Below are 16719 nucleotides of genomic sequence, written 5' to 3'. Positions count from 1 at the left end.
GCAGTACTCCGTGTGTGGCTGTGGTTCTGTTCTGTGTCTTCTATGGCTGCAAATCTCGTGCTTGGCATGAGGAAACATATGCAAAAGCAAGGATTTCAGCTTTCATCTCCTGAACACCAGGGACAGAATTGAGGCACCAAGCCTCCCAGGCTCCTCAGTTCCCTTTCTGGCCACAACACTCAACTGGAGCTTAGCCCAAACTCTGGTCATGCATGGGCGCCCAGCAGGAATCCATGTGAGTGTGTTTCATGCAGCCACCTACAGCTAAGTCCCAAATTTGAAGAGTGGTACCTCACACCCTGGCCTAAGGACTCCTTAGGAGTCAGGTTAGTGACTCTGGCCCCGTGCTTTGCCTCCTGCTGAGATGTTTCTTGTGCTTCCATGCCCTCCCTGCCTCCTCTTCCTTGGCCCCAGCACTGACTGGAGCCCTGTGCCAGGAAAAGGACAGCACCACTGAGCTGTGCAATTGGAGTCTGGCCCAAATGCTGATGTGTTAATTAAGCAGAGAACTAGGTTCCAAGAGAAAAATAGGATGCACCTAGCTCAAAATCTCTCTGCTGGAACTGACCCAGTCTCCCACAGACATGGTGAGCTGCAACCAAGCCACCAGGGCAAAAATAATACTTTTTAAAAACTGTGGTATTAACTGGATGCGATTTTTGTCAGTTGTTAGATGTTTGTGAACCCTTCACTCTTCCCCAAGCAGCTCAAAAACATCCTTAAATAAAATGATGAACATGACTGTGATACATCAGATTTTCTAACTGAAAAGTAAAGGAGTAAGGTTAGCAATCTTTTCCAGGAAAGGCCATGAGTTACATTGACAGAGGTGAAGAAACACCTGAAAGTACTTTTCTCCTATTTCCTATAAGCATTCCTGTTCTGCTTAAGGCTCTGGATACTCCATTATATACAAGTGAGCCCAAGTGTGAGTTGTGTGATTTAGACTAAATAAAAATATTCCAATGCATGCAATTTAATGCCATTTTTCAAAGGACTTATGGAAACTAAGCAGCTGCAGCATAAGATGGAAGGTCTCAGTATGGATAACTAAATAAAAGACATAGTAAGACAAACAGCTAGGCAAGAGCTCACCTGTGGAGTTCCAGAAGTTGAAAGGACTTGTCTCATTCAGCTTTCCTTAAGGGACATGGCAGAGGATGGTGGGGGACAAAGCCTGCTGACCAGGCAGGCTTTGCAGAGATGCAATGGAAAGAGGGACCATGAAGAAAACTGCTCAAGGACCTTATGGCACTGAGCGACTTGACAGGTGCAAAGCTCAAAAATTGAAAAGAATTTACAATACAGAGTAGAATGGACCTTCAAGATGCTTCTGTCAGTAAACTGGATGAGCAATTTTATTGCCCCTTCCATCCATTTTCCACCTGCAGCAAATGACAAACAAGAACATGTTTTCTGCTTCCTTTATGCAGGGGCCTGAGAGAGGAACAGGTAGGCACTGCCACCTGTGTGGGGACAAACAAAGCAGAGAATGAACAGTTGGGACAACTGACAGATCAAAACCAAGGGCAGAACACAGAGGGGCTCGCACTGCTCTATCGTCTCTGTTTTCCTTAGCCAAGAGGGCAGAAAACGCCCTAAAAGCCACATTTCTTTATCCACGTCCGGTACGTCCTGTTAGCTGCAGGGCGGCCGTGGTTCTGCGAGGGCAGGTTGGGGTGCAGACTACAGCTCCTCTGCACCGCTCACCCAGCGCCACCGCAGGGCCACCAGCACAGGGACACCGGGAGCTCAGCCTGGGAGAGCGGGGCGGAGCAGCCGCCGGTGCTGGGGTGGATCCTGCGGGAGTGACGGGACCCGCGGCGCGCCCGGAGCCGGCAGCGGGTAAATCAACAACCTGCGGGCCCCTACAAAAGGGAGTAAAGTTCAGTTCGGTCCTCGAAAGAGCTCCAGGAGAACAATGAATCTGTTTCTGGAGCTTCTCCTGTTCCTGGCCACGCTTCTCTATTCCTACCTGGAGGCTTTTGTGAAGCTGTTCGTGCCTGTGAGGAGAAAGTCTCTCGCCGGGGAGCTGGTGCTCATCACGGGCGCTGGCCATGGCGTCGGGCGAGCGACCGCCTTGGAGTTCGCCAAGCGCCAGAGCAGGCTGGTCCTGTGGGACATCAACAAGGTAATGGACACACTCATGTCCTCGCTCCGTATGACCTCCGAGTCCACGGGGCATTTAGGCGCGTAAGAAGGGCAGCACCACATTGCGTCCTCATCGCCCGGCCCCTTCCAGCCCGCTCCCATCGGCTCCCGCTCGGCTCCTCCGGCTGGGATGCCGAGCGCCAGGAGAGGATTTGGCCCCGCTTGCAGCAGAGCATGTGGGGCTCTGGTCCCACAGTCCCTCGGTGCCACTCGGGAGGGAGCAGGCAACAGCCGGCAGAGCCCCTGCGACAGGGAAAGGAGTGCTCGGGAAGCTGCTGGTGCAGCTGCTGCCTGGGCTGGCAGAGAAAGCCCGCTGATACCAGAAGGCTGTTTGCAAAGAGCAGCAGGTCTGCCTTCATTTGCTCTCTCTGTAGCCTCGGGTGTTTTGTGTGCAATGCTGGGAGATGTGTTTTCTCTGCAGTCTCAGCAGCAGCAGCATCCCTGTGCCGGGCTGTATGTGAGCCCGGCTGCCCTCTGGGCAGCTGCACGCGTAAAGGACTTTGGCAAGTGGAGGATGGGCAGATGCAAACATGCTGCATGGTATTCAGAAGGGATCAAGGTAAACTGCTGGGTGTAGGTGCAACAGGGTGGGTGAAAGGCTGGGCTTTCTGTTTCTGACGCATTGGGTCAGCAAAGAAGCTAATTGTGTTATCCTGAAGCTGCAAAACAGACCCCAGCACAGGCCCCCACTGGCATGGCCTTCTGGCACCTGGGGACAAGACAACAGCAAAATAATTTCTGCTCTGGTTAGTGAGCTGATACAGTAACAGAAGGAAGCTTCTGTTCTGTGTGTGTCAAGTGCAATCCTGTAAGGAAAGTCTCTTTGCACTGTGAACAGTTGTGGTGCATTGACCTTGGTTGCATGCCAGGTGCCCACCAAGCTGCTCTATCATCCCCTCTTCTCAGATGGACTGGATAGAGGAAATAACGTGAGAAATGATGACTTGTAGGATGAAATAAAGCAGTTTGCTAAAGCGAAGCTGAAAGGTTGTGTGCACAGAAGCAAAGAGAAAAAAAATGTCTCTACTTCCCGTCAGCAAGAGATGATCACCCACATCCTGGCGAGTGCTTACTCTGGAAGGCAAACATTGTAAATACCAGATGCCCCTCCTCTTCTTCCTCTTTTTCTTGGCTTTTATATCTGAGCTGTCATATGATATGGAATTTCTCTTTGGTCAGTTTTGCTCTGCTTTCCTGCTTGTGTCCCCTCCCAGGCTCTACTGATGGGGCGGGGAATGTTGGGAACACAGCCATGATGCTGCCTCAGCACTGCTCCGCAGCAACCAAAAAACGGGTGTGTTATCAACCCCTTCCTAGCAACTAGTGCAAAGTACAGCACTGTGAGGATGCTATGGGGAAATGAATTCTATCTCAGCCAGACCCAATACAAGTGTGGCTCTTCTCACACCCAGCATGTGAGTACAGAAATGCATAGAGCCACCTTGGGGTGTCAGCCAGGCCTGTGTTGCAAGAGCTCTGTTTACACTCACAGTGCTGACTGCTGTGCTGTGATAGGCACTGCGTGTCCTCTTTTTGCTGCTACGTGTGCCTCACCAAGCCAAATTCACTCTTGATGCCACATTCCTAAGGCTAAGAGAAATGGGATTGTTCAGCCTGGAAAACAGATGGCTTTGGAGTGACTTAATTGAAACCTTCCAGTATGTGAAGGGGGCTTACAAAAAGATTGATAGAGAGTATATCCAAGAGCATGTAGTGACAGGACAGAGAGAAATGGCTTCAAACTGAAAGAGATGAGGATAGGTTGGATATTAGGAAAAAATTCTTTAATGTGAGGATGGTAAGGTACTAAAACAGGTTGCCCAGAGAATTTAGAGATGCCTCATCCCTTGAAATATTCAAGGCCAGATTGAATAGAGAACTTGATCTAGTGTCCTGCCCATTGCAAGGGAAAGTTGGAACTATATAGTCTTTAAGATCCTTTCCAACACAAACCATTTCAAGATTCTGTGATTTCCTTTCTGGTAATCACTCTACAAAGGTCCAAAATTTCCAACTGGAATGCCTATTCTTTCAACAACCCCACCTGTAGCTCTTTCCCTGGGTAGCTATGAACTGTTCAGGGGCTGGGCAGTGGTTGTTCAATCCAGGAACATCTTCAGCCTCTGCTGCTCAGCCGTGCTGAGGGGACAGCTGTGCACAGCTGTGTCTTTCTCTTTGCCTCTTCCAGCACGGCGTTGAGGAGACGGCAGCAGAATGCCAGAAGCTGGGAGCCACTGTTCAAACCTTCGTGGTGGACTGCAGCAAACGGGAGGAGATCTACAGCGCTGCAGACAAGGTGGGGCAGCAGGGGCATGGCCAAAGGCTGTCCCAACCATGCTTGATTTCCAGAGAAGGCAGGAAATCTGTTTGTAGCACACAAATCCTGCAAACCCCTGGAAGCTCTCCATTCCTCGTTGCTCTCTGGACACAGAGTGCTGTAGCATTTCCAAGATCACAGCCAGTCTCATCCTGTTTGGGAGGCTCCAGCATATCACATCCTCTTGCCAAGTTTGCTCTCTAGGGTTGCAGCCTCTGAAGGAACATAGCGCTGAGAACATATGAAACATTTTATTGGAATGGCTGTGGTCCAGCTGCCTCAAAACAGTCTGTACCTCTGTGGTCCCAAGGGTTGGACAACACCCTTTTCCTGGCCCAGAGATCGAGCAACTGAGAGGCATCTTAAGAACTTTTATTCCATTTTCAGTCTGATGAGAAGGGTGAGACAATACAGATGTTATAATTCACACCATCACAATCAGAAGCCAACTATTTCCTAATTACAATACACTATAAGCCTTTCTTGACCTATCAGCTTTTTGCCACACCATGCTGTAGATGCCTTAAAGTCAATCATCTGAAACTACCCCTCATGGGTCCCAATACAATGCAAGATTCATAGTTCTATTTCTCCAAAGTATCTAGTCTTATTTGCAAGGCCATCTTTTGAAGCTTTTTTCTAGCTCCATTTCTGTCTCAACAATATCTGTCCTATCCCATGGCGTTTCTAAGTCAGCATTTCTTGTCTCGGTTTGCATACGGATGCATACTGTGAGCACCTTCTGTCAGGCCCTGAGAACTCTCTACAAATCCTTTTCCCACACCAATTGTGACTACACGGTCCAAACTGTGCACAGTTTGTGGAACACAATAAATACTGACATTAATGAATGGGGAAGAATCAGATCTAAACCAGATCCCATGGCTCTACTGCCATGTTCCTGCCACATCTGGAAATGTGGCATGACCTCCCTCTCCCTTGAAGATGCAATGTTAAGAATTTAACTATGGTTCATCTTCCCCACCTTTACTTTTTTTTTTCCCTCCTGAGTGACAGACACAATTTTGGGCTTTTGTTTTCTCTCTAAAAGGTGAAGAAGGATATTGGGGATGTGACTGTCCTGGTGAACAATGCTGGTGTGATTACAGCAGCTGACTTTCTCTCGACTCAGGACCACCAGATAGAAAGGATGTTTGAAGTCAACATTCTGGGCCACATGTGGGTAAGGGCCACCACCATCTATATACACACTTGTTTGGGAGTGTCAATGAGGATGCATATTTAGACCAACCATGATTAGCAGTGAAATTACCAAATGAACTGTTACAGCACAGGGCACCCAAGCAGGCTGTGTGCTGGGAAACTGGAATGGCTTCTTGCTGATGTGAGCTGGCTGCCAACAGCCTCACCTGCAGCATGCACAGAAGGCCTCTGTCAGAGGTGTCGTGGGGCTGACAGGGTGGGAGGGCTTCAGCAGGACTTGTTTGTGGCAGAAGAAAAGAGAAGCCACAGATCGACAAGTGGTTTATTGTTCATGTGCTGGGGTGAGACCCTGCCAGCATTTCTGCTGACACCTGAAACCTTAAAAGCAGCAAAGGAAAGATGTGAAAACCATTTCCTGTTTATGGCCAACTGCTGCAGCCTTTGGAGAGCAGGTTGCCAGCTGCACCACTGGTCAGAGAGCAGGTATCCCTGTGGCTCTGGAATCTGAGGTGCTGTGCAGATCAGAGCTTTAGGGAGAGCTTTGGCCATGTGGGGAATAACTCTGAGTCAGTGCTGAGTATGCCTAAGAAAACCATGTTCTTTTCCTCCTTCCTGCCCCCTGCATTTTGCCTCTTGTTTTAAATGACTTCCAAGACCACAAGAGCTTTCCTACCAGTCATGATGAACAACAACTATGGGCACATTGTCACCGTGGCTTCAGCAGCAGGTCATTTTGTGGTTCCTTTCATGGTGGCATATTGGTAAGTCATTTTGTAATCAGCTTGCTTCATTTTTAAAATTTTTAATTGCATCTTTTCCATCAGGAAGTACCAAGTAATTGGCTCTGACTGAATTGTTAGCAATATTTGTATGAAAGAATAGTCATGTGATATCTATTTTCTTTGGAATTCATTGAAACTTAAGGCCCACACCTATTTCCGTGGCAGGTCGTTCCTCCTCTACATTTTTCTTGCATGATATCCCACTATTTCAAAGCACACACAGTTGATTTGAGATGCTCCTGTGTGATACAATAAGTAGTCAGAGGTTAATCTCCATTTCTACCCTGCCCATCCTTCCTAATTTCAGACATTCATGATGCATTCCTTCCAAGAATCTTCTCTCATGGGAAAAATTTGATGTGCATCAATTGACACATGCTAGTTAATGTTTTCTAAGATCTCCTGATGTTTTCATCTCTGCTTTGTTTGCCTGTTCATACCCTGTCTGCTTTCCACAATTACTCCACAAATTTCAATATCTTATCCAGCACTACAATCTAGCACACAGAAAGTTAATATAATCCTTGCTCTGCCTCTCAGCTGGATTATATTATTTGGATCTTTTTGCATCCTACCCTGTACTGTATGTTGTATGATGGTTTAGGCCGTTTGCAGTGGTAGAAAGGTGGAAATAGGATTTCTGCCTTCTCATTTGTACTTCCTCCCTTTCTGCAGCTCAAGCAAGTTTGCTGCAGTTGGATTTCATAAAGCTCTGACAGAGGAGCTGTCTGCCCTTGGAAAGGATGGAATCAAAACAACGTGCCTTTCTCCTGTTTTTATAAACACTGGATTTGTCAAAAACCCCAGTACAAGGTAACTCTCAATACTCTGCATTCCTGCCTTTCCTTCTTTGCATTAAGGCACTGCATATTATCCCCAGCTTTAGGCCTCTGTTCCAGCTGGCTGTATAACAACAGTTTGTATCATTAACTAAAGAAGGTCTGCAATGTGATTTTAACCCATGTAATTGTTGCATTTGAATGACCTGCATTTGTACATTTGTGAAGCCTCCTAGATCACCTGGTACCACTCCTTTTTATCACTGCAGCTCTTACCTGTTTGCTTTCCTGTGTAGGCTTGGAAAGATTTTGGAGATTGAAGAAGTTGTACAGGCTTTGATGGAAGGAATAGTGACCAACCAGAAAATGGTTTTCGTTCCATCAAATCAGAGCATAGCTTTACTGCTTGAAAGGTGAGTAGAGCCAAAAATGTATCAACTGTAACCTGCTGAGTGTACCCTCAAACTTGTAAAATCTGATTCAAGATAAATTGTATTTTAGAACATATCACAAGGTCTTTAATAATGCAGTGGCTCTGTCTAGTGACAACAGCAGATACCATCTTGAGATTTTGTTGAGCCCTCTCACAGGCCTTTGCATTGAACCACTTGCTGCAGCTGACTGGTGTCAGTGCAGAGCTTCACTGCTCTACAGGCCACTACATTCTCTGAAACAGCAGCCCTAGCATAGCCCCAGAATGAGATGAGGACCTGACTCTTTGTTTCTCCATGTCAACACCAAAAATTCAGGCCACTGAGGCTGGAAAATTTGCTTATAAAGGGCTCTGTTGCAAAGAGAAAGCAAATACTTGTGTCTCTGTTCAATATGAAAACTTTCTGGATTCTGCAGAAATATTGCAGCCTGAATCATGGTTGGTACATCCCTGTCCTGGAATTGTCATTAAAAATGATGGGTGGGATTTTGAGTTAAAACTTGTCAGAGATTGACAAGTTCTACATGTCCTTAGGAAATAATGCCCAGTTTAATACATAGTCTCAGTTCATGTGTGTGCATGCATTCTCCTGCCAGACCAGCTCTTCCCTTACCTGCAGTGACACTTTTTCTCATAATTTAAGTTTCTATCCCACTTTTATTTTCGTGTTACTGTCTCTTCCAGGGTGTTTCCAGAACGTGCCCTGAACCTTCTGAAGAAGATTTCTGAAGTCAAGTTTGATGCAATCATTGGGCAGAGAAGCACGCAGTGAAAAGCAAGAATTGATTCCCATTTTCCTGTGAAAAGAGAACGTGTGCTGAGCATAGTTCAGCTGCCTGCATTCAAAACAGAGCTCAGGCAGGTGCTTCCAGGCCACCATTCCCAGGCACACCTAAGGGCTTATCCCACACCTGCAGCTGGAATCACAGGGAGTGTTAGCAAAGCAGTGATGCAGCTCTAGAAGGGCTGTTTGAATGTACATCCCATCACCTTTGTCTCATTGTGCTGAGGAAGGCAGGAATTCCCACAAAGGTGGGTAGTCTGTTTTCACCTCAATTTATATTGTTGAATTATAAAACGCTCTAAAGAACATTGAATTTCCCCTATTTTTGTAGGAAATAACTGAAATAATACAGATCTATATGTAATATACCTAATTACATTGATTATCAATTATGCATTTGTACCATCAATATGCCTTTATATGAATAAATGCATATAAGTTCTTTAACACAGACCACAATGTCTCCTGGCAGTGAAAATCATAATCGCATCCTAGAGATGCATTTAAGGTACAGTATCAAGGAATACAGAATACACCTTTCCCTGTATCATTGCTCACACTGCTCCTGTGCACTTTCCAGACATCTTTAAAACACCTTCTCGTGAAAACAGTGCAGAATTTCTCTACAAATGACTGGGTGCCACAAGTGCAGCCCACAAAGGTGCCAGGGCCAAGGCTAGGGCAGGGGGTGCAGGGGGAGGCTCCAGACGAGCCTGCACACAGCTCCTCATCACAAGCCAGGGGCCTGCTCTGATGGCACAGGAGGTGAAATCCCTGAAGGTCTTTGGCCTGGGGTCCAAGAGAGCAGCAGCTGCTGGCACATGGGTCAAAGACCTCTCCAGAGCACAGAGGATCTGTGCACCCACTTGTGCAATTCCTGCTGCAGGCACTGCTGGCCCCCAGCCATCCCAGGCAGGCCTGAATGCGCCGCCACCTTTGGCACAGTTGGAATCTGTCCTGTTCACCTGAGCCTTTCAAGCTGTTCAGTAAACCAAGGCTCCTTTTCTTCAGAAAAGGGAGAGCCCTTACCACCCAGCCCCTCCTGCTCTTAGTGGGCAACAGGTAAATGTTTTGTTGCCATCAGCACAAATAGTTGCTAGATGAGCTAAATGACAAAAAAGGAAACAAAAATAGTTTCCTTTTTGCTCATGGAACATTCATGTAACATGACACTCAGGGTGAGTGAAGCTCAAGTTCCCAGCTTTGGATATTTTGCTTCATAGAGAAAGCGAAAATAAAAGAAAGAAAAGGTAAGCAAATTTCTGAGAGTGTTAGATGTGGTTAGTATTTAAAACCAGGACCCTCCAACCCCCAAAGCATTTGAGAGAAGCATGCTTTGAGTCCTGAAGGATAAAGGAGTACAATTTCCATGCATTTTCAGTAAGCTATTTTGTAAGTTTGTTTTCCCTGCTTCAGTGGCATCCCCCAAATCTGAGTAGAGTGACTTAGTGACTTTTGTCTACTCTGAAAGAAGTTTATTTTTCCTTCCTTCTGTTTGAACTACATACTCAGCTCTTTCTGAGAGAACAGGTCTGTCACAAATCAGAGCTACTTGCTCTTCTCCATGTTGCTTGAGTTTCCATGTACTTATTCTTATGTACTTGGCATAAAGAAGCATATGCAAAAGCAAGAATTTCAGCCTTCATCTCCTGAACACCAGTGACAGAATGGAGGCACCACTTCTCTTTCTGGCCACAACACTCAACTGGATCTTAGCCCAAACTCTGGTCATGCATGGGCGCCCAGCAGGAATCCATGTGAGTGTGTTTCATGCAGCCACCTACAGCTAAGTCCCAAATTTGAAGAGTGGTACCTCACACCCTGGCCTAAGGACTCCTTAGGAGTCAGGTTAGTGACTCTGGCCCCGTGCTTTGCCTCCTGCTGAGATGTCTCTTGTGCTTCCATGCCCTCCCTGCCTCCTCTTCCTTTGCCCCAGCACTGACTGGAGCCCTGTGCCAGGAAAAGGACAGCACCACTGAGCTGTGCAATTGGAGTCTGGCCCAAATGCTGATGTGTTAATTAAGCAGAGAACTAGGTTCCAAGGGAAAAATAGGAAGAGCCTAATTCTTAATCTTTGTGCTGGAGTCAGTGTAGTCTCCCTCAGACATGATGAGCAACAGCTCAGTTAAAAGCCCCATGATGTTGGCTAGAGGTCTATGGAGCACCTTCCTCAGCTCTTCCAGCTGTTCTGCTTTTAAAAAGCACAGGAGAGTGAGGGTCCCAGAGGGATTTCATGTGCCAGGTGCACTGTGTACTCCCTGAGGGGCTGCTGCCAGCAGGGTGGGACTGCCCTGCCAGGTGACAGGGGCTCTGGTCCCCAAAGCAAGAGGCGTAAAGATGAACTGCTTACAGAATTTCTAATGGCATGGACTACAAGTCCCCACAGCACTGCCACCTGGACTGTCTCTAGCCAGGTCTGAGGGTACTTCTTTGGAGACTGGCTCTGCCACATTTTTCCGAAGTCCTTGAATCCTACTCAGAATGTTGGGAGAATCAGCTCAACCTGTGTTTCTTGGCACAAACCTAGGCCACTTACAAGAGAAAATCAGGGCTGTACTTCTCAGTGCCACTGTCTGCTAGCACCCAGGCCCCAGTGTCATTACTAGGACACTACTTTTTAATGCTTGCAGGTAGTAACAGTATGCATAAAAATCCAGGCAATTTTAGGCAGCAGTTCAGAACATGGATTTCTAAATGCACAGAATCTCCTGAACCCAGCAGTTCAGGATGGGTTTTTGTATTGTTTTGTGGTTTTTTACTACTTCTCCACTGTAATTAAGCATCTGAGATCACTGGTGGTTCAGAGTGTTGCAAAACTCTGTGCAAAATTCTGACTCAACTTTTTGGTACCTTCAATCTCTCAGATTCTTTAATTCTGCATCTATTATCTGACCATGCATTTTTTCCTTTTTCCAAGCAGGTCCCTTGCTTTGTTTGAGCTCATCATCAAGAGAATTGTAGGATTGTAGCTTTACTGCAAAACTTCTACCAGAATATGAATAAGCTTACATTTATCCAAGAAGACAGGTGCTTCTAAGATTAAACTTATTCTTGTGCAAACTATTTCCTCTCTTTGTTCTCAGCCTTTTAATGTTCATAGCTGGTAGCTGACCGTTTTCTAAATCATCACATTCAAAATGATTTTTAAGAAACATTCTAGTTAAACTGGTGCTGCAACAGGAAGATACAGTCAGTGCTCAAAAATAATCTGGTGACAATAGTTGTCAGCGATGGCGAGAGACAGGGAGACTGATTCAGAGACTGATTTTATTGTGGGATATATATGCTTATATACTATTTAGGGAGATTAGTAACGTGTACTGCAATGATTAGGTTAAAATTACATACACAAATTTTTGCATATAGCAATGTCTCTTGCTTGCAGAGTTTAATGAGATTTTCTTTTTCTGGTTAGCCTGTCTGATTTAATCTTCTTGCAATCTAGATCTCATTTTCAAAGTTCTGTTTGCTTTTGCCAGGGCATCCTGTTATCAAATCTCTTATGTTAACCAGGTCCAAAGTCCATCATCTGTCTTGTGTCCCCCCCAAACACTGCCAAATAGTGGCAGTATTGTTATATAAAGGAGTTCCAGACACTCATGTTCACCAGTGCCTCCCAGCTTGCTAATAATGAGGTAATCTCTAATGCGAGGAAAACTCAAAACCTGAGCAGGAGCTTGCACTAGTCCTTTGATGGCCACATTGCTTTTCCATAATGAGGTGCTGCTGCTTCCCTCTGCAGTGCTGACCTGGAATACAGTACGTAAGGACTTTTTTGAGCATTATAGAACCGGTACCTGCATTCTAGAGGAGGTGAAAAATTGAAAATCGTGCAATAGCTGACTTTAATATTATGCAGATGTGGTGATCTGCATTTATTTTCTTTCAGTGATTTCTGTGTAGTTACACTGGAATTATACTGGCAAAAGACAAGATTCAAGTTTCTCTGGTATGAAAAACAAGGAAGGGGAAAAAGCAAGTATTTATGTGTAGTTCAGTTCTCTAAATCCTCAAAGGATGCATGTGCTGTTAACACCAGTTCTGGCTGCACAGCCTAATCATTAATGTTACCTTCCCAGCTGAACATCTGCTCATGTGGCACATTTCCACTTCCATCCTCCTCTCTCTCTTAGACATTAAATTGTACCAAAAGCCCTTTTAAACACAAGTACAATTTTAAGGGGATTTTAATGAACTTGTCTGGAAGGAGGTTACATCGTGATTTAGAGCAAGCAATGTAGTATGGGCCAGAAAAAGCTAAAAAAAAAATAGAATAATTAGTTATGATATAAAATTTTGTTGCCAAACCAAAATTATTTCTATATCTTTTATTTTAAAGACAGCAAGCAAGCAGCACTGGGTGGCCAGGGAGTCACCACTCCACTCCACTCACAGCACACCCAGTGCTGCTTGCTTGCTTTCTTTAAAATAAAAGATATAGAAATAAAATTCAGTTTGGCTATTGAAATATTATATCAGTTATTTTCTTAGAAGTACCCTTTTAGGTCACTCAGAGCTATGGTCAGTTCTGGTGCAAAAAAAACCAAACCCAACCAACAAAAATCAATCAGGATACTGATTAACAGAGACACAGTTACAGCTAACAGCTTCTGAGATACTGAGATTTTCTGCACAGGACTATGGAGACACCTTGGAAAGGAGACTCCTTTTACATGGGTGAGTTGTAATGGACATGACACTAGGAATGGGTGACTGAGAATCATTAAAATGCATCATTTTAGGAACACAGTTTATAGTCACTGTTCACATGTTCATTTTCTAGATAAAGAAATCCTGACTCACAAGGATTTTTGCCTAATCCATATGGTTAATCAGTAACCAATTTAGGGGCAGGAGAGTTTGTAGTTCATTTCATGCTCTCTCTCCTTAGGAGCAGGGAAGAGAGAAAAGGGAAGAAACATGCCAGACAGGGGTGTACTCTCCTTCAGCAGGATGACAAAAGTTGATGTAAGCCTCAGGCCTATAGATAAAGAAGTGGCAGCACAGATTTTTCAGATGGTTGTTTTTCAAGACATGGATTATTTCAGTTTTGCCCTGTCACACACAACACATCTGATGCCTTGGAGGTCATGAAACTTGGGACTCTCCATGCGCAGTTACATTAAACACTGACCTTCCCAAGTGCTTAAAAACATAATATGGATCACAGGCAGACAAATCCTAAAGCATGATCCTCAATACTCTAAAGGCCATTTTAGATAATGCCTGTGCTGTGCAGTGCTGAGCTACCTCAGTGCTAGCTCAAAGGCACTAAGAAAAAGATGGTTTTGTTGTATGTATAGCCCCATGATTACCTGCTACCTTGGAGCCTGGCAGTGGGTATGGCTGTGTTAGTGCAGTTGTGGACTAAGAAGTTTGGGGAAAGGACTGTTCTTCATCCAGCAGCTAACACAGGATCTCTGGAAGATTCAAGTAACATGGTGCAAAGCTATACCCAGTGCATGACACCTTCTTGGCAAGACACAGCTACCTGGCACGGATTTTCTCTTTGAAGCTTCCTCAGGGAAGGTGTTGATGCTCCTGTGGGTTTTCACCTTGTAGACATATCTGTCTCATGCTGATGTAGCTGATATTAGCACACAAAGCCACAGTCACTCAACACCTAAAGATCTTTTTCACTCAAGGTTATGTCCTGTCCCTCAGCTGCCAAGTTATGATTTGTCTTTTGGACCAAGTGAACTTCCTTTTTGTCCCTCTGAAACAGCTGAAAAAAACAAAACAAAACCACACACACACACACACACAAATCCAGCTATATAAGTTGTATCTTTTTATTTTCTTTTGAGAATTGTTACTATCAGGGAATAGCAATATTTTAAAATTTGTTGCCTTTAGAGTAGGAAGAAAAACTACTGAAGTTTTACAGGTCTCTACAATTGCTAATCCAAAAAGCTTCTACAATTTTAAACTCAAGGCTTTAAGAGAATCCAGACAAATACTTATTTTACATTTACTAAGAGAACAGAGGTAAAGCATTTACCAGAACAGTCACAATAGATCACCAGAAATTCAGCCTCAAAGTCGGCTGACATCCAGGAAAATGTAACCTATTTCTGTCACCAGGGATTATATCTTGCCCCTATAAAGCACTGCTTGTGAGGAGTTAGTAGATGCATATATCTGAATGTATGTGTGAGCAGGAGCAGCACTATGCCAAGCACCACAATGGCAGTAAAACCAAACAATGGCACCTTTGTGGGTTGAAGGCCTGATCAAACTATGATTTAAGTCAATCAGAGCCTTTTTGGTGGTTTCCAGGAGCATTGGATGAGAGACACAATATATTAGAAGCAGTATCACTAACTCTCAAAGCCAGAAATAAGAGCACAAAGTTCCTCATTTAGAACAGCAGTCTGCCCACTGATGACTTCTACCTTTTCACAGACCTTGCTTCAATCCCCAACACTTGTCTGAGAAAGCTGGAAGATAATATTTCCTCCCTTGGCACTTCTTAGGTGTCAGGCTTTCATCTTGAAGACAACCAGTCTGGGGAAGTAAAGCAGCTGCCAGGCTGGGCACTGTGGGTGTATGATGTAGAAACTCTGAGGCCAATAGGGAATATAAGCGTACACTGTGATAGAAGGGGAGGAGAAATCTGCAAAACACAAGTCTGTACAGGTCACTTTGTCTGATTCCAGCCTTCTGGAAACTCTACCTGGACAGCAACATCTCTGCCACATACATCCAGGTTAGTACCTTTCAAAAACATGGATGAACTTAAGGAGGATTGCTTGAGATTTTTATGTTCAGGAAAAAAACAACCAAAAAAACAACCAAACAAACCAGAAAAAATGCATCGCTGAACAGGAATTTTCTGAGATTTATGCAAAACCTAAATGTGCTGGCTTGATCACAACTAGTGCAATTTTTTGATAAACACGTCACATAATCAATTCAGCTGTTTGCCACTGAATTTTCACTGCCTCTGGCCTTTATGGAATAAAAGGCACAGGGGTGTGGAATAACAACCCAAACCCATCAGATATATTTGAGATAATAACAATGATCCCCATATTTTCAGGGACAGTGTTCTGTCTCTTTGTCAAACAGACCACCTCAAACAGAAGTGTTATTTAGTTAGACATTTTTGCCTTTAAAGATTCCCAAATAGACGTGCATCTCCTCCTAAAAACGGTATATGTGTTCTCTGTGTGGAACTGCAAAGCTCCAGCAACTCATTCTCAGATAAATAGGGATTTATAAAACACCTTCCTGCCTTTCAGCAGAATTGTGTTAGATTCAGGAAAAAAGGAAATCCTAGAATTATTATGCACATTTGACATCCAGTGGGAGTCCAGCTTTCAGCTCTGCAGTATGGAATTGGGAAATCTATTGGGCTCTTAATCCATGGGGCTGGAGGTGACTGGCATTTTCACTTGGCAAGCTGTGCTTGCTTTTATGCAAGGAAGACTCCACACTCCCCAGGGCATCTATTTCTTTCTTAAGGTCTTTCTTTGGTTCTAACAGCATGCAAAATTTTCCTGGCCAATTCTTTTCAAGTTCTGAAGTCAAGCTTTGACCAAATGGGACCAAGGTTTACACTTATTACTCCACAGGCAGAGAAAGATACTACTAACAAAGAAACTAAATCAAACCAGGGGAAAAGTGTGTATTGGGGAAATGTATTCCTGTACTGGAGGGGCTGTATGTATCTCTCTGCATGATATGTATATAGATATAGATATATAGATATAGATATAATATACACTTGTAGAGACCAGAGCTGGTGGACAGGTGAAGAGGAAGGAGCTACTACAGCCTTTCCTTCTCTGTATAACATCCTTCTCTCACTGGACTCATGGAGAGCAGTTCCTTCAAAATCTGAAGCAGGATCACTCTGATCTTTTTATTAAAGAATCAAAGAATCACAGAACATGCTGATGTGGAAGGGACCCACAAGGATCATTGAGTCCAAATCTTGGCCCTGCACAGGACATCACCAAGAGTCACACCCTGCGCCTTACAGCATTGTCCAAATGCTTCTCGGAACTCTGTCGGGCTTGGTGCTGTGACCAGTTTTCTGGGGAGCCTGTTCCAGTGCCCAAACACCCTGTGGGTGGGTTGACCAACCACCCCTTTTCCTGATATACAACCTAAACCTCCCCTGACACAGCTTCAGGCTGTTTCCTCGGGTCCTGTCACTGGTCAGGAGAGTGAAGAGCTCAGTGTATGCCCCCTCGCTTCTCTGACCGAGGAAGCTGTAACTGCAATGGGGTCTCTCCTCAGTTTCCTCTTTTCCAGGCTGAACACATCAAGTGACCTCAGCCACTCCTCACGGCTTCCCCTCA

At 44.8% G+C, this 16719-nt stretch overlaps 1 protein-coding gene across 2 annotated transcripts; it reads left to right on the top strand.

Moving 5' to 3' along the window:
• Positions 1 to 1827: 1827 nt before the first annotated feature.
• On the top strand, positions 1828 to 8863 carry LOC132072735 (estradiol 17-beta-dehydrogenase 11-like). Of its 2 annotated transcripts, XM_059471226.1 has the most exons (8): positions 1828 to 2131; positions 2573 to 2710; positions 4340 to 4447; positions 5520 to 5651; positions 6287 to 6393; positions 7090 to 7227; positions 7490 to 7606; positions 8311 to 8863. In XM_059471226.1, exons 1-8 carry the CDS (start codon positions 1922 to 1924, stop codon positions 8396 to 8398), a joined length of 1038 nt encoding a protein of 345 aa, XP_059327209.1. In that variant the 5' UTR covers positions 1828 to 1921; the 3' UTR covers positions 8399 to 8863. The 2 variants fall into 2 exon arrangements, with proteins under 2 accessions (XP_059327209.1, XP_059327210.1); XM_059471227.1 differs by lacking the exon at positions 2573 to 2710 and having other exon boundaries at positions 1837 to 2131.
• Positions 8864 to 16719: the final 7856 nt, after the last annotated feature.

This window comes from Ammospiza nelsoni, chromosome 4 (genome assembly GCF_027579445.1).
Source record: "Ammospiza nelsoni isolate bAmmNel1 chromosome 4, bAmmNel1.pri, whole genome shotgun sequence".
NCBI classification, from domain to species: Eukaryota; Metazoa; Chordata; class Aves; order Passeriformes; family Passerellidae; genus Ammospiza; species Ammospiza nelsoni.
This window is presented reverse-complemented; position numbering and strand designations above follow the sequence as displayed.